General features: G+C 51.9%; 1 protein-coding gene across 8 annotated transcripts; it reads right to left on the reverse strand.

Moving 5' to 3' along the window:
* On the reverse strand, window positions 1-9836 carry PROC (protein C, inactivator of coagulation factors Va and VIIIa). Of its 8 annotated transcripts, XM_077861275.1 has the most exons (9): window positions 9707-9767; window positions 8297-8491; window positions 6882-7048; window positions 5366-5390; window positions 5116-5253; window positions 4876-5010; window positions 2798-2937; window positions 1786-1903; window positions 1-681 (listed from the first exon to the last, which is right to left on the reverse strand). In XM_077861275.1, the coding sequence occupies exons 1-9, from the start codon at window positions 9750-9752 to the stop codon at window positions 104-106; spliced, it is 1542 nt and encodes a 513-aa protein (XP_077717401.1). In that variant the 5' UTR covers window positions 9753-9767; the 3' UTR covers window positions 1-103. The 8 variants fall into 8 exon arrangements, with proteins under 8 accessions (XP_077717401.1, XP_077717400.1, XP_077717403.1 ...); XM_077861274.1 differs by having other exon boundaries at window positions 4876-5253; window positions 8297-8443; window positions 9707-9836; XM_077861277.1 differs by having other exon boundaries at window positions 4876-5253; window positions 8297-8387; window positions 9707-9826.
* Between the last annotated feature and the right edge of the window lie 4033 nt (window positions 9837-13869).

Consider the following 13869-nt stretch of genomic DNA (forward strand, 5'->3'; position numbering starts at 1 on the left):
TGCTTGTCACATGTCCTCTTTAATGTTTCAAATATTGCCATTCAGCAATCCAGCCCCCACTCCATGAGTGGCCTCTGGGGTTCAGACACAAGCCTGAGGGATGCTAAGGTACCTGGTTCTCGAGGGAGGCCTCCTCGCCTCTAATGTGGCTGTGGATCCAGTCAAGGTAGCGGCTGACTTTAGTGTAAATGCCATAATTGTGGAGGCGCCCACAGCCCTCGCCCCAGCTCACCAGGCCCACCAGGAACCAGGTGCCACGGAAGGACGTAACCATAGGCCCCCCACTGTCCCCCTCACAGGCATCCCGTGAGTCCCCAAGGATGCCCGCACACAGCATGTTCTCAGATATCATGTTGTACATGGCCTGGATGCACTCATTGTGCGGGGCCACAGGGATGTTGATAAAGTTGAGGACAAAGGTGCGGTTTCTTTTAGTCTCACTGCGGTAGCCCCAGCCAGTCACCACGGTCTCCTGGCCAACCTGGGTAAGCTCACGCTCTGCAAGGCCACTGTCTGGGAGGCAGATGGGCACGATGGTCTGCGAAAAGATGGCAGGCTGGGCCAGGTGGAGCAGTGCGATGTCATTGTCTGTGGTGCTTTTGCTGTAGTTGGGGTGGATAAGGACCTCTTTGATGTCCACATCCATCTCCCCCTTTTCCCAGCGCCGCAGGTCGTACTCCCCTGCAGGGCAGAGGAGCAGTCAGAGTGGTTGTGTATCCCAGGCACTGTAATCATGAGGGCCACGAGTCCATGCCTCAGATCCCTGCCAGCGTAACCGCTGTGGTGTCAGTCCTCAAGGGGCAAAACGCTGGAATTCAGGACTTGCTCACTGATGGAGCAGTGAGGCCTGGCAAGCCAGCAGCAGTGGGCAGTCAGCAGGGAAGCCTGGGACATAGACTGGAGCCACAAAAGGGAATATGGAGCAACCACAGTAGAGAGATACGACTCTCCTGTGAGTGGTGCTGGCCTGAGGGTGAGGTAAGGACAAGCCACGATGGGGATGGAGCAAGAGCAGCAAGACCCAGAGAGGACCAACAGGACACAGGCTCTGCCAGGGAAGAAAGGTCTGGATTACACACAAGAGACAGCAAGGCTGTCTCCAGCAAGGTTGGTGGCTCCTGGAGGGGTGAGAGAAGAGGGGTGGGGTAGTTGGAAATCCTAAACTGAGCGCCACTGGAGGCAAATGGTCTTTGGTTGTGCTGGAGGTAATTGGAAGGAATATGAATTTGGTTATTTTCAATGTACCTTTTCCTTCTTTCCTGCATCAACAGTGGGGAGCCCCTGCCAGAAACTGATAGAGTGGGGCTGGGCTTGTGGCCCTGGACCACTGCAGGGAGCAGCTGGGGGAAGCAGGGAAGATGCTTGGGCCTCTGTGGCCCAGCTCTGTTCTCATCAGTCTGTGTAAAGCCTGGCTCTGAGACCAGGCCATGTAGATGCCCTGTGGGTCTCTGCACCTAATGGTGCTGGAGCTCTGCACACACAGCCTGTGTCATGGGAGTGGGAGTGCAGACACAAGTGTGTCTGTGTGAGCCACCCCCACTCACTTTGCAAACATATGTGTGTAAACACCTGGGCACCAGATTTGAAGAGAATCCCCTACCTACCAAATATCAGGTGTCACTCTGCCTAAAATTCTACCACAGGAGTGGCTGGGGGGCACACACAAGCCTCTTCACCCCAGACACCTTCCATGGAGCTCAAGCACCCAAAACCTGGCTAGCCTGTCTGGTGCCACCCCTCCCTGAGGCCTCTGGTGGCCCCCTCCTGCCTGGCCCCAGCCCGCACCGAGCCTGACGATGAGCTTCTTAGAGTCCTCCATGCAGTGGGCCGCAGTCAGCACCCAGGAGGTGTGGATGAGCACTGCCCCGCAGGCCAGCTTCTTCTTTGAGTCCAGCAGGACCACCTGGAATGAGAGTGGGCAGTGACATCACAACAGTACCCCTGATACTCTAAGTCAGGGCCCGTGGTTTTCAGCATGTCCCCAGTATGGTCCTTAAGCCTGAGGCACTAGCTGCATAGGTGGATTTTCCTGGGTTCCCTGGTCACATAAGCATGGACTTATGGTCCTTCACTGGCATTTTCTATTTCTGCTTGTTTTACAGAGTTGGCCTGTTGCAGGGCATATCTGTGCCTCTGCTCATACTGTTGCTGTAGTCACCCTTAGCAGCACCCAGAGTGTTCTACTCACCCTTAGGGCTCAGGCCAGGATCAAATTCTCTAAGATGCCTTTGAAGCCTGAAGGCTACGTTGAGTATCCCCCTCAGGGTTGCATCAGCCCCTATCCTGCTGGCCATCCTTGTAGGTCCCACCGAGTGGTTGTGTTTAGAGGCCTGACCCTCCCTGGGTCTATGAGCCCCCCAGGGGATTGCCCTGCTTATTGATTTCTGTATCCCCCATTGCCTGGGATCAAATAAGTGTTAGTGTCCATGATGAGGCTGGAGAGGTACCTCAGGGTCAACCTTCCCCTCCCCACTTTTCTTAAGCAAAACATCTCTCCCATTAGGCCTCTGTCTAAAATGCCACATGCAGCACATGATCTTTCCAGCTCTTTGTTAAAACTATTGCCTTCCTGCACATCTGCTCCATGCCCCTGTGCTCCACCCACCCTGCCCCAGTCATGACTCCCACCAGGGACCTCCAGCTTTCCCGGCACAGCCCCTCCGCACCCCCCACCCCCCACCCCCACCCTAAGTGAAAGCAGCATTCCTTCTCTCCATTTGTACATCCTGACCAGGAATTCCCAGTAGGGGCTCAGTGATTCCTGACCCAACAGCTCAACAGCTGCCTCTCCTCTCACCTGCCAGGGGCTTTCTCCCCTTCTGGTCACCTTCCCATTGACGAGCCTTGGATCTATTTGGTCAGTTTGGTTTGTGTCACGTTTCAAGTGCTTGCGTTTCTTCTCCATTTGGTTCCCTGGCCTCCCACAAGGGAACTTCACTGAAGATAGAGGGAAGCTAGTGAGTTCCTGCCAGGCACTACTCCCCAAGACTGCCCTCTCATCTTTGCCCACTTCCTGCCTGCAGGCTAGTTTGCTCCACCTGTAGGGTTAAAGGGGTATGTGATGCTCAGGCACCCAAGGCCAATAACCTGCAAATCCTCTCTGGTTAGTTGGTCAGTCAACAAACCATGCCACCTAATGGTAAGAGCCAGGCCAAGCAGCATCACTACCTCTCTGTGTGTCCTTGGACAGGTGGTTAAACTTCTCAGAGTTCAGTATACCCAGGACTGCTGAGAGTAATCCAACATAAGTAAAGTCTCAGGCTGGGATGCCATCAAGCCCTTAACACATGTAAAAAATTATGGGAAGGAAGTGGTGGGCATTCCTGGAGAGCCCCCAAAGTAGCTCTGTGCATAGTTGTGAGGTCCTCTGTCAAGAGAGAGCATAGGACAGAGAACTGAGGGATGGGAGGGCTTCCAGCATCTGTTCATGATGCGCCATTTAGGTTTGATAATAGGAGCAGTGGGCAGCCATCAGAAGGGGAAGTGCTTAGCGGTAGAGAACAGAGACAGATGACAGCCACAAAGATCCAGAAGCTGGACATGGTAACTGATATGGCTGACTGAGAAAACAAAAACCTTAGCCAGTAATAGAGGATTCCAGCAGCAAACTGCTTTTATTACAGAACCCCTCCAGAAGCCTCAGTATTTCTGAAGGACACAGGGTAGGTAGGACTAGACAGGAATGCTGAGTTTGGAAAGGAAACTGCTAGAGCCCTAGACCCCTGTCCCAGGTGCCCAGTGGCTAGATTCTCCTCTCAGCCCTGTAAAAGACCATAGGTGTATTCTCTGCACAGGGTGAATTGAGTTAGAGGCTGTGATCTGGGACTCCAGCCACAGGAAAGAGCAATGTGCAAGGCTGACCGGGGGAGTCACACAGCCATCTGCAGACTGGGCAGACGCCAGGGGCCTGGAAGGCAGGCGGGGCCCACTCAAACATGAGCCTGGAAGATTCTTCTTAGGAAATGGCCTAGAGACCTGAGGAACTGGGCAGTAGGGGTTCTGCCAGTGACCTGGGCCACCCGATGGTCCCGCAGGAAAACCCACAGGCCAGCAGGTGCACAGGCATTTCCTTGTAGGTTCCTGTGAATCTCTAATTCAGAATAAAACGTTAGATATTTCTTCCCAGTAAAAGAATTGGAATATAACGTTGTGGAAGATCCCCTGAAAGAAGAACACGAAGTCAAAGAGGTGGAAAACAGAAGCAATAACAAACCTAGAAGAGCAACCCAGAGGAAAGAGATCTGAGTCACAGGAGAACCAGGACAGAACAGAGACACAGCAGGAAGGAGAGTATCAAAGAAATGACTAAGGAAATGTGCCCAGGCGGTAGATATCCCACCTGAGAAGGGCCCACCAAGGGCACTGTACAGCGAATGACAAAAAAAACCCACCCTGAGGAGCAACCTGCTGAAATTCATCATAAGAGCTGTAAAATTCTCACTTCCTAGGGCATATACAATTTTGATAAAATTTAAAATGTATAGGAAGGAAAAAGAAAAGAAGGCAGACTCTCCTGTCTCTGGTTCCTGTCTCTCCTCAGAGAAGCCAAAGGTGAGAGGGGAACTGGGATGCCAAGCTGGACAAGGTGTCTTCAGAAAATAAAGCCATCCAAGGTAGATGGAGGAAGATGCTGGAGGCCTGGTCCACTACAGCTGCTCCGAGTTTGGGAGAGGAGCTCCCTATGGGCTCATGCTCCTCCAGAACTGTCCCCAGGGTGAGCGGGGGCACCTGGAGGACGGCAGGCCAGCGAGGGCAAGTGACCCAAGGGCTGGCTGCACCCCGAGCCCCGGTGCAGCCTGCAGCCGGTCTTCTCGCCCCCTCCCAGGGAACCTCCCTGTGCCCATCCCAGCACCGGGACAGGGGGGTGGGGCTCACCTGCGGGCTGGCACTGCAGGTGGTCGTCCCCCAGCCTGTAGCCCGGGGCGCAGCTGCAGTGGCGCCCGCCCTCCTCCTCCAGGCAGTAGTGCGAGCAGCCGCCGTTGTCCAGCGAGCAGTTGATGTAGCTCACCTCTGGGTGGATGGGGGGGAGGAGGAGCAGGAGGGCCGGTGGCACGGCGCTCCCCCCGCCCCCTTCCTCCTGGCCCCCGCCTCCCCTCCCCGCCGCCCCCCCCTCACCGTGCTGGCAGAAGCGGCCCTCCCAGCCCCGGCCGCAGTCGCAGTGGAAGGCACCGATGCCATCGATGCAGGAGCCGTGTCCGCAGCACGGGCTATCGCACGCGTGCTCCGGGGGCAGGGCCGCGCACTGGTCCCCGTCTGCGACATGGGAGGAGGGGCGTCACTGTGCCGCGTTTTCCCGGCCCCTGCAGCAGCTCGGGGACCCCAGCGGGGCGGGGGCGCGGCAGCTTGGGATCTAGAGCGCACTCACCGACATACTTGGACCAGTAAGCCAGCTGTGGAGGAAGAGACAGGGTCTTAGGCCATCAGCTCCTCTGCGCATGGGGGAGCCCGTGGGGCGCCTCCTGAGTCTGGCCCAGGTCGGGCTGCAGGGGGAAGGGCTTCTGGACAAGAGGGCTCTAGCCCTCCCTGCTTGCCTGCTGCCAGCCGCTGGTGAAGCTGCCCGGAGCATGGCCACACTCCTTGTCGCCTGTGGCCCATCTCCACCCACATCCCATGCACCCCTCCATCCCCACCCCCCAAACACAGCTGGAAGCCCAAGGTATGGACTGTTTGAGGGAAGGGACCCAAATCCCCCACCCAGCAGCTCTGCCTCCTTCCAACCCCCATCACTCCTTTAGGCTTTTCTGGGCCTCTCCTGTATGTGGTCTTCCCCTAAGCCAGTGTTCTCAGAGTTGAGACCTTGTTGGTCAGATGTTGATTGCTGGTTCAGAAGATCTGCTTGTCTATCCAAGTCCCTGCCACTGCTGCTACTGATCTGGGACACCACACCTGAGATCCATGGCTGGATGCCTACAGCATCAAGCACTGTAGCAGTGGCTCTGCCCTGCTGGGCCTAGGAGACTTAAGGTAAGGTGCTCAGATTGTGGCTGCAGAAAGTCTTTTGGGTGTGTGTTGAAAGAGGCAGTGGGGATTGAGGCAAGGAGGTAGCAGCTGAAGGGGCAGACCAGAGCTGCCCCCTTAGCCTTGGAAGCACTAAACGGGAAGGAAGGGCATCCCTACAGACAGCTTAGCATGAAACCCCAGGTGGGAGCACAACTCCTGGTCTTACTTGCTCAAGTAAGCCCCTGGGGATGCAGTGGGTCTGAGCCTTGTATCAGAGAGCTACTTCCCTTCACAATCCATCCTTCCACCTCAGGGCTGCTACTATCAGGCTCCAGGAGTCAGAGAGGACCTGGACTCTTCCTTCTGATCCCCTGAGCAATCAGATTTTGCCCTTTGAGAATTTGAACTGAGGCACAGAGGGAGTGTATGTAGACAGACATCAGGGAGTCTTGGGCCACACACACCCTGATCTGCAGGTGCATGGCTGGAAACAGAGAAGGGGCATTTTGGTCACAGAGAACAGGGGAGGCTGTAGTGGCCAGTTGTGGGCAGATGGCAGGCTGAACTTCTTCAGTGGGGTTTTTGGGAATCCCAGCCTAAGGATTCCCCAAACTCTCTATTCCTGGAGTTAATTGCAGAGTTCTTTTTTTTTTTTTTTTAATTGCAGAGTTCTGTTCCTTGCAGTCACATGTGCCTGACCAAGACCATAGGGCCAGTGCTCGCTTCGGCAGCACATATACCAAGACCATAGGGCCAGTGTCCTCGTCATTCTACTCACCCCCACACCACACACAGCAGGCTGAATGGAGAAGGGGTTGGTGCCCATTGCCTCCCCAGACTCCCAAGAGGGCCTCAGCACTGGGGCACCAGCTTGTTCCTCCAGACCCCTGCTGGCCACCAGCTGGCCCCTGAGCCTGCACCCAGCCACTGGATGGCCTTACTGTGTCATCCACATTTTGGAAAATCTCCTTTGCCTCCTCAAAGTCACAGATCTCCTCCATGCACTCCCTCTCCAGGCTGCCTGCCCGGATCTCCTCTAGGAAGGAGTTGGCACGCTTGCGAATCCGCAGGACTTGGTGGGCGCTCTCGCTGCTAGAGAACACTGAGCCTGGTTTGGAGAGAGGGGAAGCTCACTTAGAGGGAGGGGTCTGAGGTAGGGGCCACTCTGTGCTGAGCCCCAGGAGGTGTTCTTGTCTCAGGCCTTCAGGACTTAACCCAGCTCATCTGCTCTCTTCCTCCACACACAGTGGATAGCCAGCCTTGAAGGATGGGAGAGTTGGCCACTCAGAGTGCGTGTACTGGATAGACAGCCTTCCCTTTGGACCCAGCCTGACCTCCATGGGACCTTGAGCCACTGCCTTTGCCTCTCTAAACCTGTTTGTTCATCCAAACACAAGAATGAAATAATGGTGTCAAACAGCGCCCAGTGACACATGTTGGTGGTATGCTGTTGTTATTAGCAGGACCATCACCCCTGTCTCATTACTCTGAGTACCCCTGTGCAACCCTCTGTTGACACCATCCCTCCTCCCTCCCCACCTCTACTTGACCTCCCTCAGTGGAGCAACTCCCCTGCCTTCCCCTCTGCTGGGCAGACCTGCAGGACAGCAGACCTGTCTCTTGGGTTCTGAGAGGAGTCTGTTGGGCCATGCTGAGGTGGAGAGACCAAGTCAGGGGAGTGCAAAGGCCAGGAAAGGAAGGCATCTGACCCAAGTCTGGTCATAGGAGCCAAGTGGATCACGGGTGGGAGTCGGTGGGCACCCCAGGCAGACAAGCAGCTCAAGAAGAGGCTCAAATGCCAGCAACAGAATGAGTGTGTGGTGGGGAGCTTCAGGAAGATGCCAGCAGCTCATTCCCCCTCAGGGCTGCTGCACACCCTGTTGGTTGGGGTGGAGGGGGGAGGGGGAGCTCAGGGAGGGATGGGGCAGGGCAGTCACTGTACACGTGCCTTGGAAGGGAGGCTGCCCTGTGGCAGCAGCTTGGGTGGTGGCCTCATGGGGCTTTCACAGCTGAAGGAGTGAGTAGGGGGAGGAGAAAGGCCCCGGGGACTCTGCAGCCCACTCCCAGACTGGAGGAAGGAGCTTCAGGACTTGCCCTCCAGGGGCTCCAAACTTTTACCACAGTACTCTGCTGTCACAGGTACCACCACCCCCCTACCCGCCTGCCCAGATGGGGGCAGCTGCTGGATGCCAAGAACTGGCCAGCAGGGGACTGTCAGGCAGTTCCTCCCCACGGTGCCTCTCATGTCACACTGAGGCTCAGAAGAGAGGCTGCAAGGTAGAGGTCCTTGCACAGGCTCCAGAGAAGGCTGCCCCAAGGCCCCACAGGTCCCAGCGAAGGAGGAGAGTGGCCTTACCAGGAGGAGCTTCTGTGCTGCAAGTTCCGCAGATGGTCAACAATAGCAAGAGGCTTGCGAGCTGCCACATTCTGGAGTTGCTGACACCTGTCTGAGGAGGACTTCTGAGCTTCCAGCAGCCCCACCAGCTCCTGTTCTGCCTGCTGCCTGGTCCCCAGATGGGAACTGAATGTGAGGGCTGCGGCTGGGGGATCCCTGTTCAGTAGCCAGACAGTCACTGGCACCTTGGGGTCCTTGCCGGGGTAGGGCTAGGGTCACAGCAGTTGCCCAGAGTTTGAGGGGTGAAGAGAAAAAGTGGAAAGGGCACGGAGTCCTAGGGAAGATCCAAGGGGCCTCAGTACAAAAGGGCCATGGCAAGTACCTTCCTTGGCCCTGTTCTTTGTGCGGGTCAGGGGGCAGTGCCTTCACTGATCTAAGAGCCAGCCTAAGAGTCAGAACTAACATTTATTGGACATTCATGGTGTTTTCCAAGCAATTTGTGCATGGTGTAGAAGGCCAGCCACCAAGTCAGACTACTTGATGCAAATCCCAGCTCCAGGACAACAACACGGGGTAAGATACCTAACTGTTCCATGCCTCAGTTTCCTGGATAGAAAAATTGCATATCTGCCCTATGGGGTTATTGTGAGTATTAAATGAGTTAATCCACAGAATGCTCTTAAGACAGGGCTTATACACACCAGATGCTCAGGAAATATTAGCTCTTATTATCTCAGTTAAAGCTCACAATGCCCATGAGGGAGGTATGGATGCCATCACCCCATTTCATAGAGGGCACATTGAAGCTTAGGGAAGGGAAGTGGCTTACTGAGAACCCACAATCAGGACATGACGGAACTAGGATCTGAGCCCAGGCCCATGTGGCTCCAGGCCTGGATTCTTATCCCCTGCCCCAAACTATTGGGTGTCCCACAGAGCCCCATCAGTAGCACTGGTGACAGGAAACTGAGGAGTGAGCCTTCCACTGCCTCCAAGCCTGGTGGATCAACCTGCTTGTCCCATCTGCAACCCCCCCCCCCTCCATCTGACCTGACTTTCCATCTTCACTGACTCCCTTGGTGGCTGCTGCTGACTTTTGTTTAAATCAGACCCCCAGGTGTAGAGGTGGGGATCAGGTGGGGAGAATGGAGAGTCCTGGGCTCCAAGCTGGCCCTGACAACATCCCTGGGCCCTGGCAGTCCTCAGATGACTTCCACTTGCCTCAAAGTCTGGGAAGAAGGTCCGTTGGACTGTGGCACCCAGGCCTGAGGAATGCCAGCCAGCGCCCTGGCCTGGCTGGTGGCAGAGCCCGGAGTTCCCATTCGCCCAAGCCCTAGACAGCCTCTGGAACCCTGGCTGGAGGATTCAACCTTAACATCTGCTCATCCCTCCTCCATCCTCCTCACCAAACCTGCCACGAAGTGGACTTACTGGGGTGGGCCGGGAAGAAACTGCTCGGTTGCTGTCCCACCGCCATGACAGCCTGGACTTTGAGTGAGTTAATCCATAACCTCAAATATTTGCTTGGCCCTCAGTGCTGAGGCCTCCCCCTCCACAGATAAACAAACAGGCTCCTGGCTCAGGATGGCCCTGTTTGCCCAAAGCCCACCTTTGTCCACCAATTGGTGCCATCCAGGAGGGAGGGAGGTGAGGGATGGGCAGTGCCAAACTGTCTACAAGCACAGTCTCATTTTGACCTCAGAGTGGCTGGCTGAAGGAGGAACATTGTGTCTATATTGCAGATGGGGACATTTTTACTCAGAGACATTGTAGTTTTCCCCAGATTAGCACAACTGGTAATGATTCCATATTTCACCAAATCTCGGATGCCATTAATTATAAGATGTACCTATTTTATGGGGCAGTATAATAGAAACACTGTCAATTACACAGGGACGCACCATCCCAATTTCCAATTCCTGTGACGAAAAGATACACCTCTAAGAGTCCCAGCCATGTGAATGCTGGCCATTCAGCTAGGCCCTCCGCTCCAACAGCTCCTGTAACTGCCCCAACACAATGGCACATAGCCACTCTTATCATCTCTACTTTGCAGATGAGGATGCTCAGAAATCTGTTATTAGTTGCCCAAATTCACCAAGCTGCTAAGTGACAGGCTTCCTGGCACCTCTTGGCCACCTTTGTAAACAAGTGAGAAAAGCAAACTGGGTTCTGGAAAGGCTCCTGGGATGCTGGGAAAGAGAATAGCAGAAGTACAAGGTCCAGTCCTTAAGTCTGTCGACATCTATTAGGCATCTTGCTTCCCTGTACCCACTGTGTGGGGTCATCATCCATTTCCTGCTACTATACCTGCTCCCCTAAAGGGTTGACCACACCCCTCAAAGCCAGAACCCCTGCAGGGTCATGTACCCTGCCCCTTTGGCCTCTAGGCCTGCCCAGGAAAGTCACCTGACCCAGGAGCCAATCAGATTCTCTACCCCAACCCCCAGGAGTAGAGCTTTAGAGCCCTCAGTCTACTGTGAGCACTGGGAGACACACACTGAACCTGAACATGGATCATGTACTCTGCCTGAGGCACCCACATCCAAGTCAGCTCAGATGCCCAAGGCATTGGCATCTAGAAGAGCCAGGGCAACTGCAGTTGGAAAAGTGACCAGTGCTGGGGCCTTGAAGGCTGCCCAGAGGAGGACAGGAGGATTCCTCTTGCAGAGCTCCTCATGCTTATTGGCCTGCTGGGGCACTGCAGTAGGGGTGCCTGCATCGTGGCCTCCTCATAGCTGGCAGTGCAGGGAACCCCGAAGCAAGGAGGGTCCCCCCCACCAGCCATTCCCCGGCTTTGTGCTGGCTGAAAGGCTGCCATCACCTAGAGAGTGCTGCCAGGAATCCAGGTGTCTGCTCACTGGCAACAGGTTTCCAGCAGGGGCCACTGTTCTGGTCCTCAGGAAGGGTCCTGGCTGCTGTTGCAAGGGGCAGCCTCACCTGGCTTGGTGGCCACTTGGTGGCTGATTTGCCTTGTCTGACACTGGGGTTTTCCTTCCTACATGTGAGTCATCCTGTTGGGCCTGAATTCAGTCAGGCCAACTCTTGAAGCCAGAGCAGGAATTGGGTACCACAGCCAGCTGTGATTCAGAGAGAAGAAGGACATCTGTGTGCAGGGAATTTACTCATTTGTGAGGATGTGGGCGGAGAGTAAGAAGCAAAGGTATAGGGGTGGGGGTGGGGGGAAGAGGAGTTGGAGCCGGGAGTAGAAAGAAAGCCAAACCTCCGAGATGGCATCGCCCAGTGGGGCATTCAAAGATCTCATCTGTGGTGTCAGGCTAACAAGGGTTTAAACAACTTGGGTCCTTCCATTAGCCTCAGTTTCCACATCTATAAAATGAGGCCAATAATAGTATGCACATCAGGCAGTTGTTATGACAATTAAATTCAATATATTCTACAAGGTAGACAGAGACTTAGGTGATCAGACAAACGCGTGTAATAATGTCACCACCACCACAATTATGATTTATGGGACATTCCTGTCACCTTCCAAAGGTCCCCTGTGCTCCACCGCCAGCCCCAGCAACCACTGATCTGGTTTCTGTTACTTTTTCTAGAATGGCATATAAATGGAATCCTACAGTAAGTAGCCTTTTAGGACTGGCTTCTCTCACTTAACATAAAGCTTTTGAGATCCTTCCATGTGGATGTGCAAATCAGTTAATTTCTATAGCTGAGTAGTTTCCATTATATGGCTGTACCACAATTGGTTACCCATTCACCACTTCTTGGCTATTTTTAAATAAAGCTTCTGGAACATTCATGTACAGGTCTTTGTGTGGATATGTTTTCATTTCTCTTGGGCAAGTCTCCAGGATTGGGATTGCTGAGTCATGTGGTAAGTACATTTACTTTTATTAAAGAACAGAAACAAACTATTATAGAAAGTGGCTGTACCATTTTGCATTTCCGCTAGCAAAATATGATTGTTCCAGGTGTTCTGCTTCCTCCCCAGCACTTGTGTGATCAGGTTTTTTATTTTGTTATTTTTAACTATTCTAATAGGTGTGTGGCAGTATCTCATTTCATTTCCCCAATCACTGATGATATTAGGCATCTTCTCATGTGCCTATTTGCCATTCATGTATCCTCTTTGGTGATGTGTCTGTTTTAATATTTGGCCTATTTTTAAAAATTGAGTTTTGAGGATTTTTATATATTCTGGCAGTAAGTCCTTTGTCATGTAAGTATTCTGCAAAAATTCTCTCTCAGGCTTTGGTTTGTCTTTTATTAACAGTTTCTTTTGATGAGCAAATGTTTTAAATTTTGATAAAGTCCATTTTCAGTTTTCTTTGGTTAGCATTTTTGGGTCTACCTAAGAAATCTGCCTTATCCAAGGTCACAAAGTTTTTCTTTTATGATTTCTTCCAGAAGCGTTATGGTTTTAGCTTTTATATTTGGACCTCCAAAGCATTTTGAATTTGTAAATCTTTTACATGATGTGAGGCAGGGTCAATTCACTTTTTTTCTATCTGGATATTTAGGTTTTCAGCATTGTGTTGAAAAGACCATCCTTTCCCCCATTAAGTTGCTTTGGTAGTTTGTCAAAAATCAATTGACCATATATGCATGTGTCTACTTCTGCACTCCACTGATCTGTTCATCCTTCTGCCTCTATCATACTATCTTTATTGCTGTTGTTAGACTCTAGTAAGTCATGAAATCAAGTAGTATAAATCTTCCAGCTTTATTATTTTTCAAAATTGTTTTGGCTATTCTAGATCCTTTGCATTTTTATACACATTTCAGACTCAGCTTATCAATTTCTTTAAAACAAGAAAGCTTGCTAGAATTTTGAATGGGCTTGAGTTGATTATAAAGAACAATCTGGAGAGAAGAGATATCTTACTGGTGAGTCTTCTGATCTGTTAGCATGGCATTTCCATTTATTTAGGTCTTTGCTAACTTGTCTCCTCAATGTTTGGTAGTTCTTAGTATATAGATCTTGAACATATTTTGTTAAATGTATCCCTACTTATTTTAAGTTTTTTAAAATGCTATTGTAAATGGCATTTTACATATTTCAATTTATAATAGTTTGTTGCTAGTATATAGAAATAACATTGATTGTTTTATATTGAGACTTACTTTTTTCATTTTTATTGAGATGGAACTAACATATAACGTGGTATTAGATAAAGGAATACAATATGATGTAATATACATATATATGCAAAATGATCACCACAATAAGTTTAGTTGACATCCATCACCTCACATAGTTACAATTTTTCTCCTGAGTTAAGAATTTTTTAAATCTAGGGATGTGTGTGTGGGTGGCTCAGTGGTTGAGTATCTGCCTTTGGCTCAGGTCGTGATCCCAGGGTCCTGGGATGGAGTCCCACATCAGGCTCCCCTTGAGGAGCCTACTTCTCCCTCTGCCTGTGTCTCTGCCTCTCTCTCTATGCCTCTCATGAATAAATAAATAAAATTCTTTTTTTTAAAAAAAAGATTTTTAAAAATCTAGTGTCTTCATGACTTTCATAAGTATAATACAGAATGATTAACTATACTTACCATGTTGCACATTACATCCCCAGAACTTATTTATAATGGGAAATGTCAATGTCCCCTTTGACCATCTTCCCTCA

Source organism: Canis aureus, chromosome 20 (assembly GCF_053574225.1).
Source record: "Canis aureus isolate CA01 chromosome 20, VMU_Caureus_v.1.0, whole genome shotgun sequence".
Classification (NCBI taxonomy): Eukaryota; Metazoa; Chordata; class Mammalia; order Carnivora; family Canidae; genus Canis; species Canis aureus.

Coding starts and splice junctions, on each gene's coding strand:
- PROC (XM_077861273.1), bottom strand. CDS start 9,752: ATGGCGGTGGGACAGCAACCGAGCAGTTTCTTCCCGGCCCACCCCA. Junction 2,938..4,875: donor CCTGCAGTGCCAGCCCGCAG/GTGAGCCCCACC, acceptor CTCTATCTTCAG/TGAAGTTCCCTTGTGGGAGG. Junction 1,904..2,797: donor GGGGAGAAAGCCCCTGGCAG/GTGAGAGGAGAG, acceptor CTCTCATTCCAG/GTGGTCCTGCTGGACTCAAA.